This window comes from Bufo gargarizans, chromosome 6 (assembly GCF_014858855.1).
Source record: "Bufo gargarizans isolate SCDJY-AF-19 chromosome 6, ASM1485885v1, whole genome shotgun sequence".
NCBI lineage: Eukaryota > Metazoa > Chordata > Amphibia > Anura > Bufonidae > Bufo > Bufo gargarizans.
In genome coordinates, this window is record NC_058085.1 from 254,216,005 (window position 1) to 254,229,761 (window position 13,757).

General features: G+C 42.8%; 1 protein-coding gene across 7 annotated transcripts in view; it reads left to right on the forward strand.

The window, feature by feature from the left end:
• RIPOR3 (RIPOR family member 3) overlaps nt 1-13,757 on the forward strand; it is a 174,643-nt gene that overhangs the window by 99,431 nt on the left and 61,455 nt on the right. For all 7 annotated transcript variants that reach the window (XM_044296572.1, XM_044296570.1, XM_044296569.1 and 4 more), the window contains exons 2-3: nt 7,469-7,584; nt 11,264-11,410. In XM_044296572.1, coding sequence (XP_044152507.1) covers nt 7,481-7,584; nt 11,264-11,410 — 251 coding nt within the window. In that variant the 5' untranslated portion in view covers nt 7,469-7,480. The remainder of the gene's footprint in view (nt 1-7,468; nt 7,585-11,263; nt 11,411-13,757) is intronic.

The following is a 13,757-nucleotide window of genomic DNA, read 5'->3' on the forward strand; positions in this document are numbered from 1 at the left end:
AAATGGCGAACAGGCAATCACTAACATTATGTAGTAGTGCAGAGGGGATGTCTTACAGGATGAAATATATAATTGGGTGTCATCAGCATAGATATTATATTGAAAGCCAAATCTGCTGACAGGTTGTGCAATGGGAACTGTAGAGAGAAGAGGAGGTGACCTAGGTCTGAACCCTGAGGCACCCTAACAGCAAGGGGAGAAGAAGTCAACAAATGATACGCTGAACAAGTGGTCAGAGAGGTAGCAGGAAAGCCAAGAGAGAGTTTGTCCAGTAACTTGAAGAATGCCATGTTTGTGGTCTACATGGTCAAACACTGCAGAGATCCAGAAGAATCAGTAGAGAGTAATCACCATTGCAATTAGGAGATTTGAGAGTTTGACAAGATCAGTATCTGTAGAGTGCAGAATCCAGATTGTATAATCGGGACCAAGAAGAGAGTTAGTAGATTAAGCAAGAGTAAAACAAGTGTTTTAGATGTGTGTCCAACTTCCAGGCACCTCCGCTCATTGAATGGTAAAATTTCAGCATGTGCTGATCCCAGGAAAGTTCTGACGGTCAGAATGCACACGCCATTGTCAGCAAATATACAGTACAATATCCATGGGTAACTGTATTCTTTGAATTATAGTGGTCATGTATAATGCATGCTTACCTGTGTTTAGAGAAGGGATCCAGTCACCTGTCAGCATGTCGATTTATGCTGCATTTATTAACCGAGGAGGAGAGTTAAGTGTAATACGTTTTCAGATAGACACCATTAAGGGAAACCGTCCATGGAAAGTGAGAGGCTCTGCCAGGTCTTTTGCAACATCCAAGTCTATGCTTCATCTGAAATGAATGTGGGTTTTATCCAACCTTCATAATAGTGGACAGTTCCAATTGTCTGCCCGATTGATTCTTCATGAAAAATACCTGGGGACTGCCAAAACAGGCTAACCTAGTGTTCCCTAAAATATTAACCCATCCTGCTGTATGACTGTGCTTAGAGAGCGATGACAAACTATCAGCCCAATCAAAATGAATGTTCCTTTCCTGATTTTTTTGGCACCAGAGTCTATGCAAATGATTTTATATGGCCTATTAAAGGGGTTGTCTCATTTCAGGAGATCCACCTGCAATAAAGAGGTGATCATGACTTACCTGGTACTGCCAGCTCTGGTTTTTCTGGCTGGCAACAGTTTACCTGGTTGCAGCAGTGATGTTGTGTAACTGTTACAGTCAATCAATGACCTCTTTGTATGTTGTCAATGTGACGTCACCATTGCAGCCAGGTAAACAGATCCCTGCCGGGAGAACCAGAGTGGTGAAGCGGATCTGCCAGGTAAGTAGTGATCACTTGCAGGCTGAACAACCCCTTTTAAGGTGTCAGATGACCTTTTTATAGTATACATACAAAATGAATGAACATTAATAATGAACTGAACTAAATTAAAGAACTAAAGTGATTAACCCTTGTAAAATAAGTTTTCTTTACCTTTAGCTTACAAACACAAGCCAACATCCTGGTTTACTCTTGAAGGTTAACTTGTGATGGGTTGTTTTTTTGACCTGTGAGATTTGTAGATTTTACTGAATGTTCTCGCTGAGGCTTGGAATGTAAACTCTCTGTACTTAAAGAGAATGTGTTGTTGCAGTAAGAGACTCCCAGAAACACTAAATTCACTTGCACCAATAAATTGATCTCAAAAGTGCAGTTTGGGATATAAAGCAAGTTATGCTCAGGCTGAGGGTAGACCTAGACATTTTTTGTCATACTACAAAAAAATCACTGTGAAATCGCTCTAATATCGCTGTCCATAAGGAATGCATCGGGTAGCTCGATAATTCTTTCAAATCTCTGCAGCTAAGTGGGTATTTCTGGAGTGATTAATGGGGTATTCCTGTTCGGGAAAGTTATTCCCTATGCACAGGATAAGGAAAACTATTAGATCCCAGCAGTAGATCCCTCAGCGATCACGAGAAAGGGGGCCTCATACCCCCTAAAGCCCCACTGAAATGGATGGAGCAGCTGGTCAGAAATGTACATCGCCGCTTCATTAATTTCTATGAGAGCGTTGGAGAGAGCTGAGCTCTGTAGTGGGCTATCTCCAGTGCTCCCATAGAAATGAACGGACCGGCGGCGCGCAGTCTGACCAGCTGATCTGGGGGCTCCAGGGGTTATAGGGGCCCCTGTTCTCATGATTGGTGAGGGTCCGAGCAGTAAGACTCCCACCAATCTAACAGTTATCCCCTAACCTGTGGATAGAGGATAACTTTCTCCAACTGGAATACCCCTTTAAATTGCTAGGATAAAATCACAGTGAAATCGATACAGACAAGTGAATAGATAGCAATGTTTTTTTATCGAATTCAGAGTTTTTCAAGGTAATTTTTCCTCCATAGAATAACATGAAAATCATTTGCCAATAAAATTGCATTGAAATCACAGATTAATCTCTAGCGATTAAATTGCTCCAGCTACTCACTTGGCTGCAGAGATTTGGAAGCGATTTTCAAGCTACTCAGGGTATTCCCTATGGACAGATAAAAAGTCTAGGTTTAACCGCAACCTATTGAGCATATTGAGGGTATATTAAGAAGCTTATAAATTATGATATGTGGTTTACTTCTACAGACTCTTCGAGCGGAAATGACTAGATGGATCATTTAATTTCTCAAAGGTCTGTAGTGCTCATCAGACCTCGCTAGGCTGAGTGCGTCCACTAACCTACTTCAAAGGATTTTTCCAATTTATATGAAGATCTCTGCACCTTTCTCAAGATCCCTACTTGCTATTAGTGAATAGGAACATCCACTGTCTTAAATGCTATGAACACCTTTGGGTTTTACTAATTTTGGGCTAAAAATCTTTTTTTCAATTGTTCTTTATTAAAAAATGTTGTCCTGCAGCCTTAATTTTATGTGTATCTGTAGATTATTGCTTTCTGTTTACACTGACTCTTAATGTGCAGCCCTTATCTCTGAACCTCTGACTTGTTTATTTTCTTTTTGCTAAATTCTTATCAAACTGACGGGGTTAAATGAGTGTTTATGACCTGTCAGGAGTTCAGAGATAAGGGCTACACATTGAGCCTTCAGAGCAGCTCCCTGATGGATTCACTGTAAAACAGAAAAAAATGGTCTGCAGGTACACTAAAAGTGAAGGCTGTCTAAACAAAAACTGTTGAACATGTTTAATAACCAATTGAAGAAAAAAAGATTTTAGCCCAAAATGAGTAAGTGCAATGATATAAAATTGTCCGTAAAGGTGTCCATAGATTTTAAAACTTGTCCTAAAGCTGAGCGCTATCTCTCCCGATTCTCCCATGCATATGGGAAAGAGAGAAACTGAGGAGAGGGCAGAAAGCCGCTGCCAGACAAAAGGAATGGGCAGTTTACATCTAACATGCCTGATCCTTATCTATCTACACAGAAATCAACCGCTAAGTGAGGACGCATACACATTAGATGGTCAGCCAGAATAGAAAGGATAGACCGACATGGATCTAATGTTTATGACCAGCATCAGGCTAGAGCTACTCCTAGATTTTACTGGGGTGATTTAATCACTAGAGATAAATCGATCTGAAATCACTGCAAAAATTAGCATGAGATCTCACAGCAATTTTGTTGTTAGGCCTCATGCACACAACGTTGTTTTGGTCCACATCTAAGCTGCATTTTTTGTGGTTGTGGTTCTGTGGCACCACTAAAAAAAATACAACATGCCCTATTTTTGTCCATTTTGTTTACAAGAATAGGCATTTCTGTTATGGGCATCCAGTTCCGTCCAGCAATTTGCGGAACGCACACATGGTGCGGTCATGTGCATGAGGCCTTACTATTTGTTCTTTGGTTAGGGCTGTAATTAAACTTTTTCCTGGCAAGACAAATTGCTATAATATCGCTGTTATTAGGAATGCATTAAGTAGCCTGCAGATCTCTTCAAAATCATTGCACTCAGGTGAGTGGCTAGCCTTTTTTTGTCAATTGCTTTCCAAGATGACAGCTATCTCTTCTACTGCGTAGGTGCGGAAAGAATTCTGCCCATAGCTCCCCTGTATCTGCAGCCTGCGCTGAATCCTTAAAGGGGTTAACCAACATCATGCAACAGCCCCCCATGTGCTGGGCCCCTCCTGGTCCCCAAACCACCACTGATGCTTCTCCCTGTACACGGATGAAAACATCCGGTGTCGGGGGGGAGCATCCAATAGCAGATGGGGACGAGCCTTTCTAACATCACGGGTGACACTCGGGAGGCTCGTCACCGTCCCCGCCTGTTATTGGCTACCTCCCCCCGACACCGGATGTTTTCATCCCTGTACAGGGAGAAGCTGCGGCGGCGGTGCGGGGGCCTGGAGCGGCGCGGGGAGCTCGATAAGTATATTTCCCCTGAGGGGCCCAGCACATGGGGCTGATTGATGTTGGATAACCCCTTTAAGGCGCCTGCTCAGTAAAGAATGCATCCGCCATTGTGGGAAGCTATGGATGCTGCAACTTGTTTACATTAGTACCCATGGGCATTGGGGGAGAGGGGGGAGCTTCTCTGTGTAGAATAAGGTAAGCCCTGAAACAATGTAGCTTTTTTAATGCCATTAAATGTCAGTGTATGGCATTTCAGAAATTTATGCAGAAAACAGACAACCTATTTAAAGGGGATTATTCAGGGTTTCAAAATTGATGGCCTATCGTTTTCTTTTCTTCTTCCGTCCTTTGCTCCTATTTTTCTACTCCCTTGATGCTTTTTGATTGCTTTTAATATTTGATTTATATCCTGTTTTGCTGCTTTATAGTACTATGTAGCATATGTTGTTTTAATACTATTGTATCTGTTTTGCTTTGTAAGTGTTAGGCTACTTTTACACTAGCGTTCGAGGCTCCGCTTGTGAGTTCCGTCCAGATCCGTCCAGACTTACAATGTACGTCAATGGGGACGGATGCGTTTGAAGTTGACACAATATGGCTCAATTTCAAACGGATCCGTCCCCCATTGACTTTCAATGTAAAGTCTGGACGGATCCGTCTGACTAACTTTCACACTTAGAATTTTTTCTGAAATATAATGCAGACGGATCCGTTCTGAACGGATACCATCGTCTGAATTATAGGAGCGGATCCGTCTGTGCAGACACCAGACGGATCTGCTCCAAACGCAAGTGTGAAAGTAGCCTAATATAGTACACTTCTCCGGGCTCTCCTCTCCTTTACATTTTGCTTTGTACTTGCATAACAAAAATATTTCAATAAAAACATATTGTTGATTAAAAAAATAAATGGTCTGTCCTTTCGATATTAGATTGGTTGGTGGGAGCCCAACTCTTGGCAACTCGCAGATCAGCTGTTTAAAATGTGCTTCACCTCTGCCTTTCACTGTTGCCTCTTCCCCTAATGGCCTGATTGACAGTGCCAGGCATCGTCACTGCTCCAATGCCTGGACCTGAAATCTCATGCATCCGCCTGCAGCAACTATCAGCGCATGTGTAGTGAAGATCTGAGAGCAGGGGGAGCAGGGAAGACCACTGGGAGGAGGAGAGTTGGAGGTAAAGCAGTGCTCCGAGAGGCTAGACCAGCCCCTCAGTGCTCAGAGCACCTTAGTTGCATACAACCAAAAATAAAAATATCTTTGCTTGTCATCTGCGTATAACTAAAAAAATAAGAATTTTTCTGCATTGATTATACTGATTTCATATAGAAAAGGCAAATTTTATTTACTACGATCAACCCTACCTGACAGTCTCCTCAGCATCAGTATCTGATCAGCTATTTGAGAAGGCTGCGGCACTCGCAGTAGCGCCGCAGCCTTCTATCAGCTTTTCCTGGACCAGAGGATAGGTCATTTGTATTAAAATCGTAGAAAACTTCAGTAGTGTGAACCAATGCCTGGACCAATGCAAACAATGAAGAGGCTGCTGGATTAAGAATATTGAAGGCCTATAGAAGATCAGTTTTTAAAAGCATAACACAAATAAAACGTAACACAAATAAAACGTAAACCTATTATAGGAGTACATTTTAGCCATTTAGAATTCACCCCAGCCATCTTGTCCAGTTTCTGTTTTCTGAAACAAATGGTTTGCTGACCATGTCACAGCAACCTGTCCATTGCACAGCTCTGCGCTGAGAGCAGCCAAGAGTCGCCGCTCATTTCACATCTCCCCAGTTTAATAATGCAGCAGTGTCTATACAGCACTTGGCACCGAGACTCGTCTCTCCGAATCTTTCATCTCTTGTGGATGTCTTTACAAGCTGTGCACTTGCAGGAGAGTTAAAGCCCTGGCAGCCTGACAGCAGCAACAAACCCGACAAACCCGGACATCAAACTGTAAAAAAAATTGTTACTGAGATCGGACAAATGATTTAATCACTCGGGTGCTTTCCTGCATCCTGGGGGAAGTAAGTGGGATGAATGTCTGCACAGAAATAAAATGTAGAAACTAAACGATAGACTGAGGCAAATTTTATCTATTTCCCGTTAGCACCATTGTAACTAAAAGTACTCCAATTGAGATGTTACCAACGGTGCCATTTTTGCCAGACCTTTGTCAAGATCACCAACCTGGTGCACTTAGTTTTGTTAAATTGCATCTGTCAGCAGTATGAGACCGGCTGACCTGTTACATGTGTGCTTGGCAGCTGAAGGCATCTATGTTGGTCCCATGTTCATTTGTGCCGAGAAATATTATATTTTAATATATGCAAATGAGCTTCTAGGTGCAACAGGGGCGTTGCCGTTACACCTAGGGGCTCAGCTTTCTCTTCAACTGCTGTGCCCTCTTCACTTTAATTGAAAGGTCCAGGCTTGATCGCATTTACATTGCCTGGCCCTGTCAATCAAAGTGCAGAGGTTGCGGCAGTTGTAGAGAGAGCAGAGCCTCTGAGTGTAATGGCAATGCCCCCATTGTTCCTAGAGGCTAGTTTGCATATATTAAAACTTAATTTTTCTCAGCAATGTGGGCACATATGAAGATGGGACCAACACAGCTGCCTTCAGCTGCCACATAGAGAGGCAAAAAATGTCCTCAAAATATGCTTCTCACAAGTACCTGGCTTGTTACAGTGTGTATGAGCTATCTCAGGGCTGCAACTATATCAGCTACACATTATCTGGACTGGACTAGTGTAATAGTAAGGCCACATGCAGCTGAGACCCCTGCCACCTGTGACAGTCAGTGGCCACATGATTTTGAAGGTAAGTCAGTTTTACCTGCAAAATCGTGTGACCAATGACCACCACAGGTGGACAGGGTTTTGGATGCGTGTGGCTGTTGCAGAGCCTTACTATTTAAATGTTTTTCTTGTAGAAGCCTGACCGCTGGTCTGTGGCCCAGGCCGCCATCATCAAAGGCATCTGTGCTCCTGTTGATTGGTGTCATTGGGCCTTTGTTGAGGTCTGGGGTGCTGGTGTGTAGAGGTGGCTTAGAGTAGGGTCCTAGCATAATAGATAAGTAACAATGCGTGATATGATTCTCTTCTCTCTTTTTCTTAAAGCTTCCAGCCAATATGTCGGTGAAGTTGAAGTTCAGCTCCCCCAGTGATGGTCTCGCCGCGGTCGGCAGGAGCCGGTCCTTTGCTGGTTTTAGTACATTACAAGTCCGAAAGACCTCGTAAGTAATGGAATGTGATCACCAGCCAAAGCAGCCTGAGCTTGATAAAGACTCATTTGAGTCGAAACGTCGCACACAGGTTGAGCAATAAACACAGATTTATTTGAGAAGCTGGAGTGCTACGGTTTTTCCTACAATCTCTGCAGCCAAAGCAGCCTGCCATTTCCTCTCTAGATCTAAGGGTCTGGAACACATTAGGGGTTGTCTGATGGGTTTATGGTGCCAGTAGACATGGTCCTCCTATAACATGCCCTGACTGATGAGGTTTCAGCCCTGTAAAGTCTCCTTTGCAGAATATTTTTAATGTTTTCCTGGTTCCAGACACTTCTGAATGACACGAAGGGCAGCTTTTACAAGGTAGTTTAAATCCCTCCTCAGCTCCGAATTTAACCAGGCAATCTGGGGATACAGTGCTGTAGTATAATGTCTATCACCTCTCAGAGAAATCATTCCTAATATCCTCTAATTCATTGTAAGTGCAATAGATATTGAAATATGGCAGCTGACTCCGCGCCGGAAGCCTGTAAAATCAATACGCCTGTTGTCCAGCAAACGTTTAGGAAATGATGTACGAGAAGGTCCCTGGAATCTGCAGTAAGGAATAATGTAACAGAATCTCCATGCTGGATAACAGATGTCATTGCAAACTCAGGTGACTGTATGTGAGATAGAAACCAGATCACCGCTAACACAGAACCTGCAAAGCTATTGAGAGAAGGGCTGATGGATTCATGTATGGAAAAATGTATATTTTAAAGTGGTTTTCTTTTTGGACCTCACTTTGCTTCAAATATTAAAGAGCATTTCCCTACAACAGAAAAAAAAATCTCTTCTTTCAAGATATTTTCAGTCATTTCTTAATGTCTGCTTAGATGGCAACCACAATGCTCACAAGGGTTGTCACTCAGCTTTCATGTAGTCTTTCATGTTCTACCAATTAGATTTTAAAAATAGTGCGTAAAAGTATGTCTTACTGCTGGGACACCTTCTGATCCAAAGAATTTGGGTTCTCACTACAGAAAAAGTCATGCATGTGTATATGGTTACGTCTGAATCTTCCATTCACCGTGCACAGAGCGCCCTTTTCCTTGAATTGGTGGGGTTTTAGGGGTTAAATCCCCCACTTATGAGACTTTTATGGCCTGGTAGAAGATAACCTATCATTTTTGAATTTCACTATAAGTACTAAATGTGACAACCTCTTTTGGAGCTATAATGTCAGCCACATTGGTTGTCACTGTCACGCTTTAATGTGGGAGGTAAACCCCACACCGAACATAGGAGGGAAAGGAAATAAGACCTGAAAACTAGGGAAGAAATATGGACACCTCCTAGTGAAAACCCTAACCAAAGCCCTGACTGACTACCAGTATGCAACACACAGAAAAGTCAAATTAAAATGCAAAAGGGAAAGGTAACACTTAACTTCCAAGAAGCTATTGCAGCACCAGGAACTCAGCCGAGATCCAAACACCAGCTATTCATGGGTCCAACTGAAGCTATAAACCACACAGCATTGTGGGAGAAACAACTATAAATAGGGAAAGTTAAATGACCACAATTGCAACTCCTGGAAGTTAAGGGTGTGGCCAGTACCAGAAACAACACAAACGCCTATTGATTCACAAGGTAAACATGTCAAATCAAACCACATGTTGCCAGTCTCAAAGATCTCCTGCCATTCACTGTCGCGGGGACGTCCGTATGTCGCGGTACTTCCGTGACAGTACTCCCCCTTCTACGGGTGACCTCCGTGCACCCAGGACTGACCTTATCTGGGTGAGACCTGTGAAAAGCTTTCACCAAACAACTGGCATTCACGTCAGATGCCAGTACCCACATTTTCTCTTCAGGTCCATAACCCTTCCAGTGAACAAGATACTGAAGAGATCTACGAAGAGCTCGAGAGTCAATTATCTTGGCGATCTGGAATTTCAAACCACTGTCCACCATGACAGAAGCGGGTGGCAAGGAAGACTGCTCCAAAGATTCTACCTATCTCTTAAACAAAGATTTATGAAACACATTAAGTATTTTCAGAACCTGAGGAAGTTCAAGACGAAAAGCTACAGGATTAATAATGGCAGTGATCTTATATGGACCAATAAACTTTGGACCCAACTTCCAAGAAGGTACCTTTAACTTAATGTTTCTTGTGGACAGCTACACCAAATCACCCACTCTTAGGTCCGGATCCTTCATACGTTTCCTGTCAGCCACACGTTTATACTTGTTGCCCATATTCCTTAAGTTATTTAGAATTTTCTGCCATGTAGATGATAATGATGACGAAAAACATTCCTCCTCAGGAATACCAGAAGTATCTGTACCAGAAAATGTGCCAAACTGCGGATGAAACCCATATGCCCCAAAAAACAGCGACTTACGAGTAGACTCCTGTCTACGATTATTTATGGCAAACTCTGCCAAAGACAAAAAGGTTCTCAGAGAAAAAACATCTTAAGTAAGTCTCCAGGCTCTGATTAGTGTGCTCAGTTCGACTGAGGATGAAAAGCCGAAGAAAAAGACAGTTGTACCCCCAGACCAGTACAGAACCTCTTCCAGAATCTGGACACAACTGAGCATCAATCAGGTTCACCCCTGCCCCGCTGTCGATAAACACCTCAATCCCCACAGTTTTTTACTTTTACGCCACCTCAGCAGTCAGGAGAAATCAGGTACTACCAGTCAAAGACAAATGCACATTTTCTGACTCTCCTCTCACCCCTCCAAGAGTCAGATGGGAATTAAACATCCCCCTTTTTTTTACGCTGAATGCATGGACATACTCCGATAAAATGTCCCTTCTGTCCGCAGAAAAAAAACACACTCCCTTCTTACAACCAGTATGCTCAAAGCAGATCCAGGAGTAGCTCCCCCTAACTGCATGGGTTCGCCCCTAGACCTAAACTCAGGAGTATCTTCACCCAAAGTGTCAGAGGAGGACGATACATCATGTGATAGTACATCCTGAGGGTAGGGGCCCCTAGATGTCTCTCTCAGGTGTCTATCAATACGTATGGCAAGAGACATAGCAGCCTCCAGAGACACAGGAGTTTCATGAAAGGCCAAAGCGTCCTTCAGCCTCCCTGATAACCCCTGACAAAACTGGCTACGGAGAGCTAGATCGTTCCACTCAGTATCCGTAGCCCACCTCCTAAACGCACAGCATTGTGGGAGAAACCACTATAAATAGGGAAAGTTAAATGACCACAATAGCAACACCTGGAAGTTAAGGGTGTGGCTAGTACCAGAAACAACACAGACGCCTATTGATCCACAAGGTAAACATGTCAAATCAAACCATGTGTTGCCACTCTCAAAGATCTCCTGCCACTCACTGACGCAGGGATGTACGGATGTTTCATGACACTCACCTAACTATTCTAAAGACTGAACTGAAGATCTGAACCGTGTGCAAAAAAACCCTCTTCTAATGCACAACCCTGTATGTGCTAAAGCAAATGCATAATGCTGTAGACCAGGAATGTCAAACCCATGGCCCTCCAGCTGTTTCAAAACTAGAACTCCCAGCATGTAGGATGGGATAGCTGTAGGATGTCCGGACATGATGGAAGTTGTAGTTTTGCAACAGCTGTTGGGCCGTGAGTTTGAATTTCCTGCTATAGACAATCTTGTTTTAGATAAGTTATTTATTTTACACCTCTGCATTTTCTAGGCAGTCCCTTCGTAAAAACTCTGTAAAGTCAAAGATGTCTGTCCGGTCAGAGAAGTTGTACCCATCTCTAAAGAAAGGATCCATTAGGCTGGACCCTCATCCTCACCAAGTCAAGAAGATATTTGAAGCTTTAAGGAAAGGACTAAAGTAAGTAGGGGATCTCAGTGCATATTGCATTTTCCTCTTAAAGGGGGTTGTCCAAATCAAATAAAAAAACTTTGGCAGCAACAGTAAACGTGCTAATATAACTGATCCTCACCATTTTTCTTCCATTTTTCTCCCATACCACCCATGCCACCAGGTAGCCAATGACTGACCTCCGCAGTACACAGCACAACTGCTGAGGGCCTGAGGCCAATGATTGGCTGCAGCGCTGATGTGGTGTATACTGGACATTACTTCTGCACCGAGGAAAACAAATATGGTCTGGAAGGGCTGCAGTTTTAATTTAACATGGAGAAACCTCTTTAAAATTATTCATAGTTAAACCCCAGTTTGCATGTACGATTAATCTGCATAAGATGTTGAAGTACTTTGCAAATACATGACTTTTATCCTGCAGTACTCTTGAGATACACTCAGTAGTATACTTCCTAACCGTACTACTCACTATTTTGCTGGTGGATTCACGGTGTACATACATTACATATCCTGTTTTTTCTCCTGAGTTACAGCTTATATTATACTCCAGAGCTGCACTCACTATTCTACTAATGTATTCACTGTGTACATACATTACTTGTCCTGTTTTGCTCCTGAGTTACAGCTTATATTGTACTCCAGAACTGCACTTAGTATTCCACTGGTGGATTCAATGTCGGACTAGGGTGCCTAAGGCCCACCAGTAAAATACATTTTGGGGGCCCACTATAAAGCAACATGCGAATGCTACATGTAGCAAGACGCTACAGTGATTATTACATGATTATAAGGGCCCATGCAGTGACTCTATATCTAAAAGTCATCTCAGCCACCCGATGTATCTATAATAAACTGGGTGCTTTGTTAAATTATGTACCCAACATAGGCTGGTTGAGACGCTCTATACTGCCTATCTATATCTAGTGCTGTCAGTCTACTGTGCCATGTGCCACTTGTAAAAGGGTTGAAGGACTAGGTGCCCACCTAGCTCAGGGGCCCACCGGGGGATTCACCTGTTCCCCTGTGGGCCAGTCCGAGCCTGGGTGGATTCACTGTGTACACACATTACTTGCCTTGAGTTACAGTCTATGTCAGGGATCAGCAACCTTCGGCACTCCAGCTGCTGTGAAACTACAACTCCCAGCATGCATACTTATTAGGCTGTTCTTGTAACTCCCATAGAAGTAAAAGGATGATTCTAGGAGTTGTAGTTTCACAGCAGCTAGAGTGCTGAAGGTTACTGATCCCTGTCCTATATTATACTCCAGAGCTGCACTTCCTATTCTGCTGGTGGATTCACTGTGTACATACATTACTTATCCAGTTGTGAGTTACAGCCTGCATTATATTCCAGAGCTGCATGCGCAATTCTTCTGGTTGTTATTTGAAATGGTCAACAAGCTTTTGGACAGACAACTCTCTAATGTCTTAGCCCAGGCTCGGACTGGCCCATAGGGGTATCGGGGAACCCCCCTGTTGGGCCACTGAGCAAGGTTGGCCCCTAGTCTCCCATCCCCTGCACAAGTGACACATTAGATTTAGTACACTACATACACGTATTCATTTTACAGCACACCAACCAGCTTATGTTCATATAAAAAACTTGTTAGATTATTTATTAGATTTGAATGTATCCGTACGGTGGGCCCCCAAAATAAATTTTACTGGTGGGCCCTAGGTACCCCAGTCCGACACTGTCTTAGCCGATAATAAAGCTGCTGTGATGTAGTGGGACAAATAGAGATGCAGATTTTACCTGTAGATTTGCACAGATAAAATTTGCAGTGAATTATAGTACAATGTAAATGGATTACTTTTTACAAATCTCATCCAAATACGGTGGACATTTTCTGGACCGAGAAACGAGCATGCTGTGGATTTTCAAATCTGTAGCTTGCTTTTTCTGTTTTAGATTTTCACCGTGGATTTTACCACTTTTAATGTAGCAGTTAATATGCCACAAAATCCTCATTGCGGCAAAGTCCACAGCAAAAATATTCTGTGTCTGGACATATGCATAGCATTTCCTACTTCATCCGATGAATAGACTCACCCCAGAATGCTAATCAGGGCTAGTTGCAATAGTGTTCAGAAACTGGATAAATAGGGAATGTTGTGAGATTTTAACAATGAATTCAGCTGAACTGAGATTGCAGCTCTGAAGTATAATACAAGTACAATACTCAGCTTTTTAGATAAATTCTTTGTATAAAGTTTTTAAAGGTTAACCTATGCTTAAAGGGCTTCTGTCACCCCACTAAACTCATATATTTTTTTTTGGTGTACTTATAATCCCTATCCTGCGATATTGCTATACATTATGAAGGAGGAGGGGGTGGTTTTCTGCGGCTGC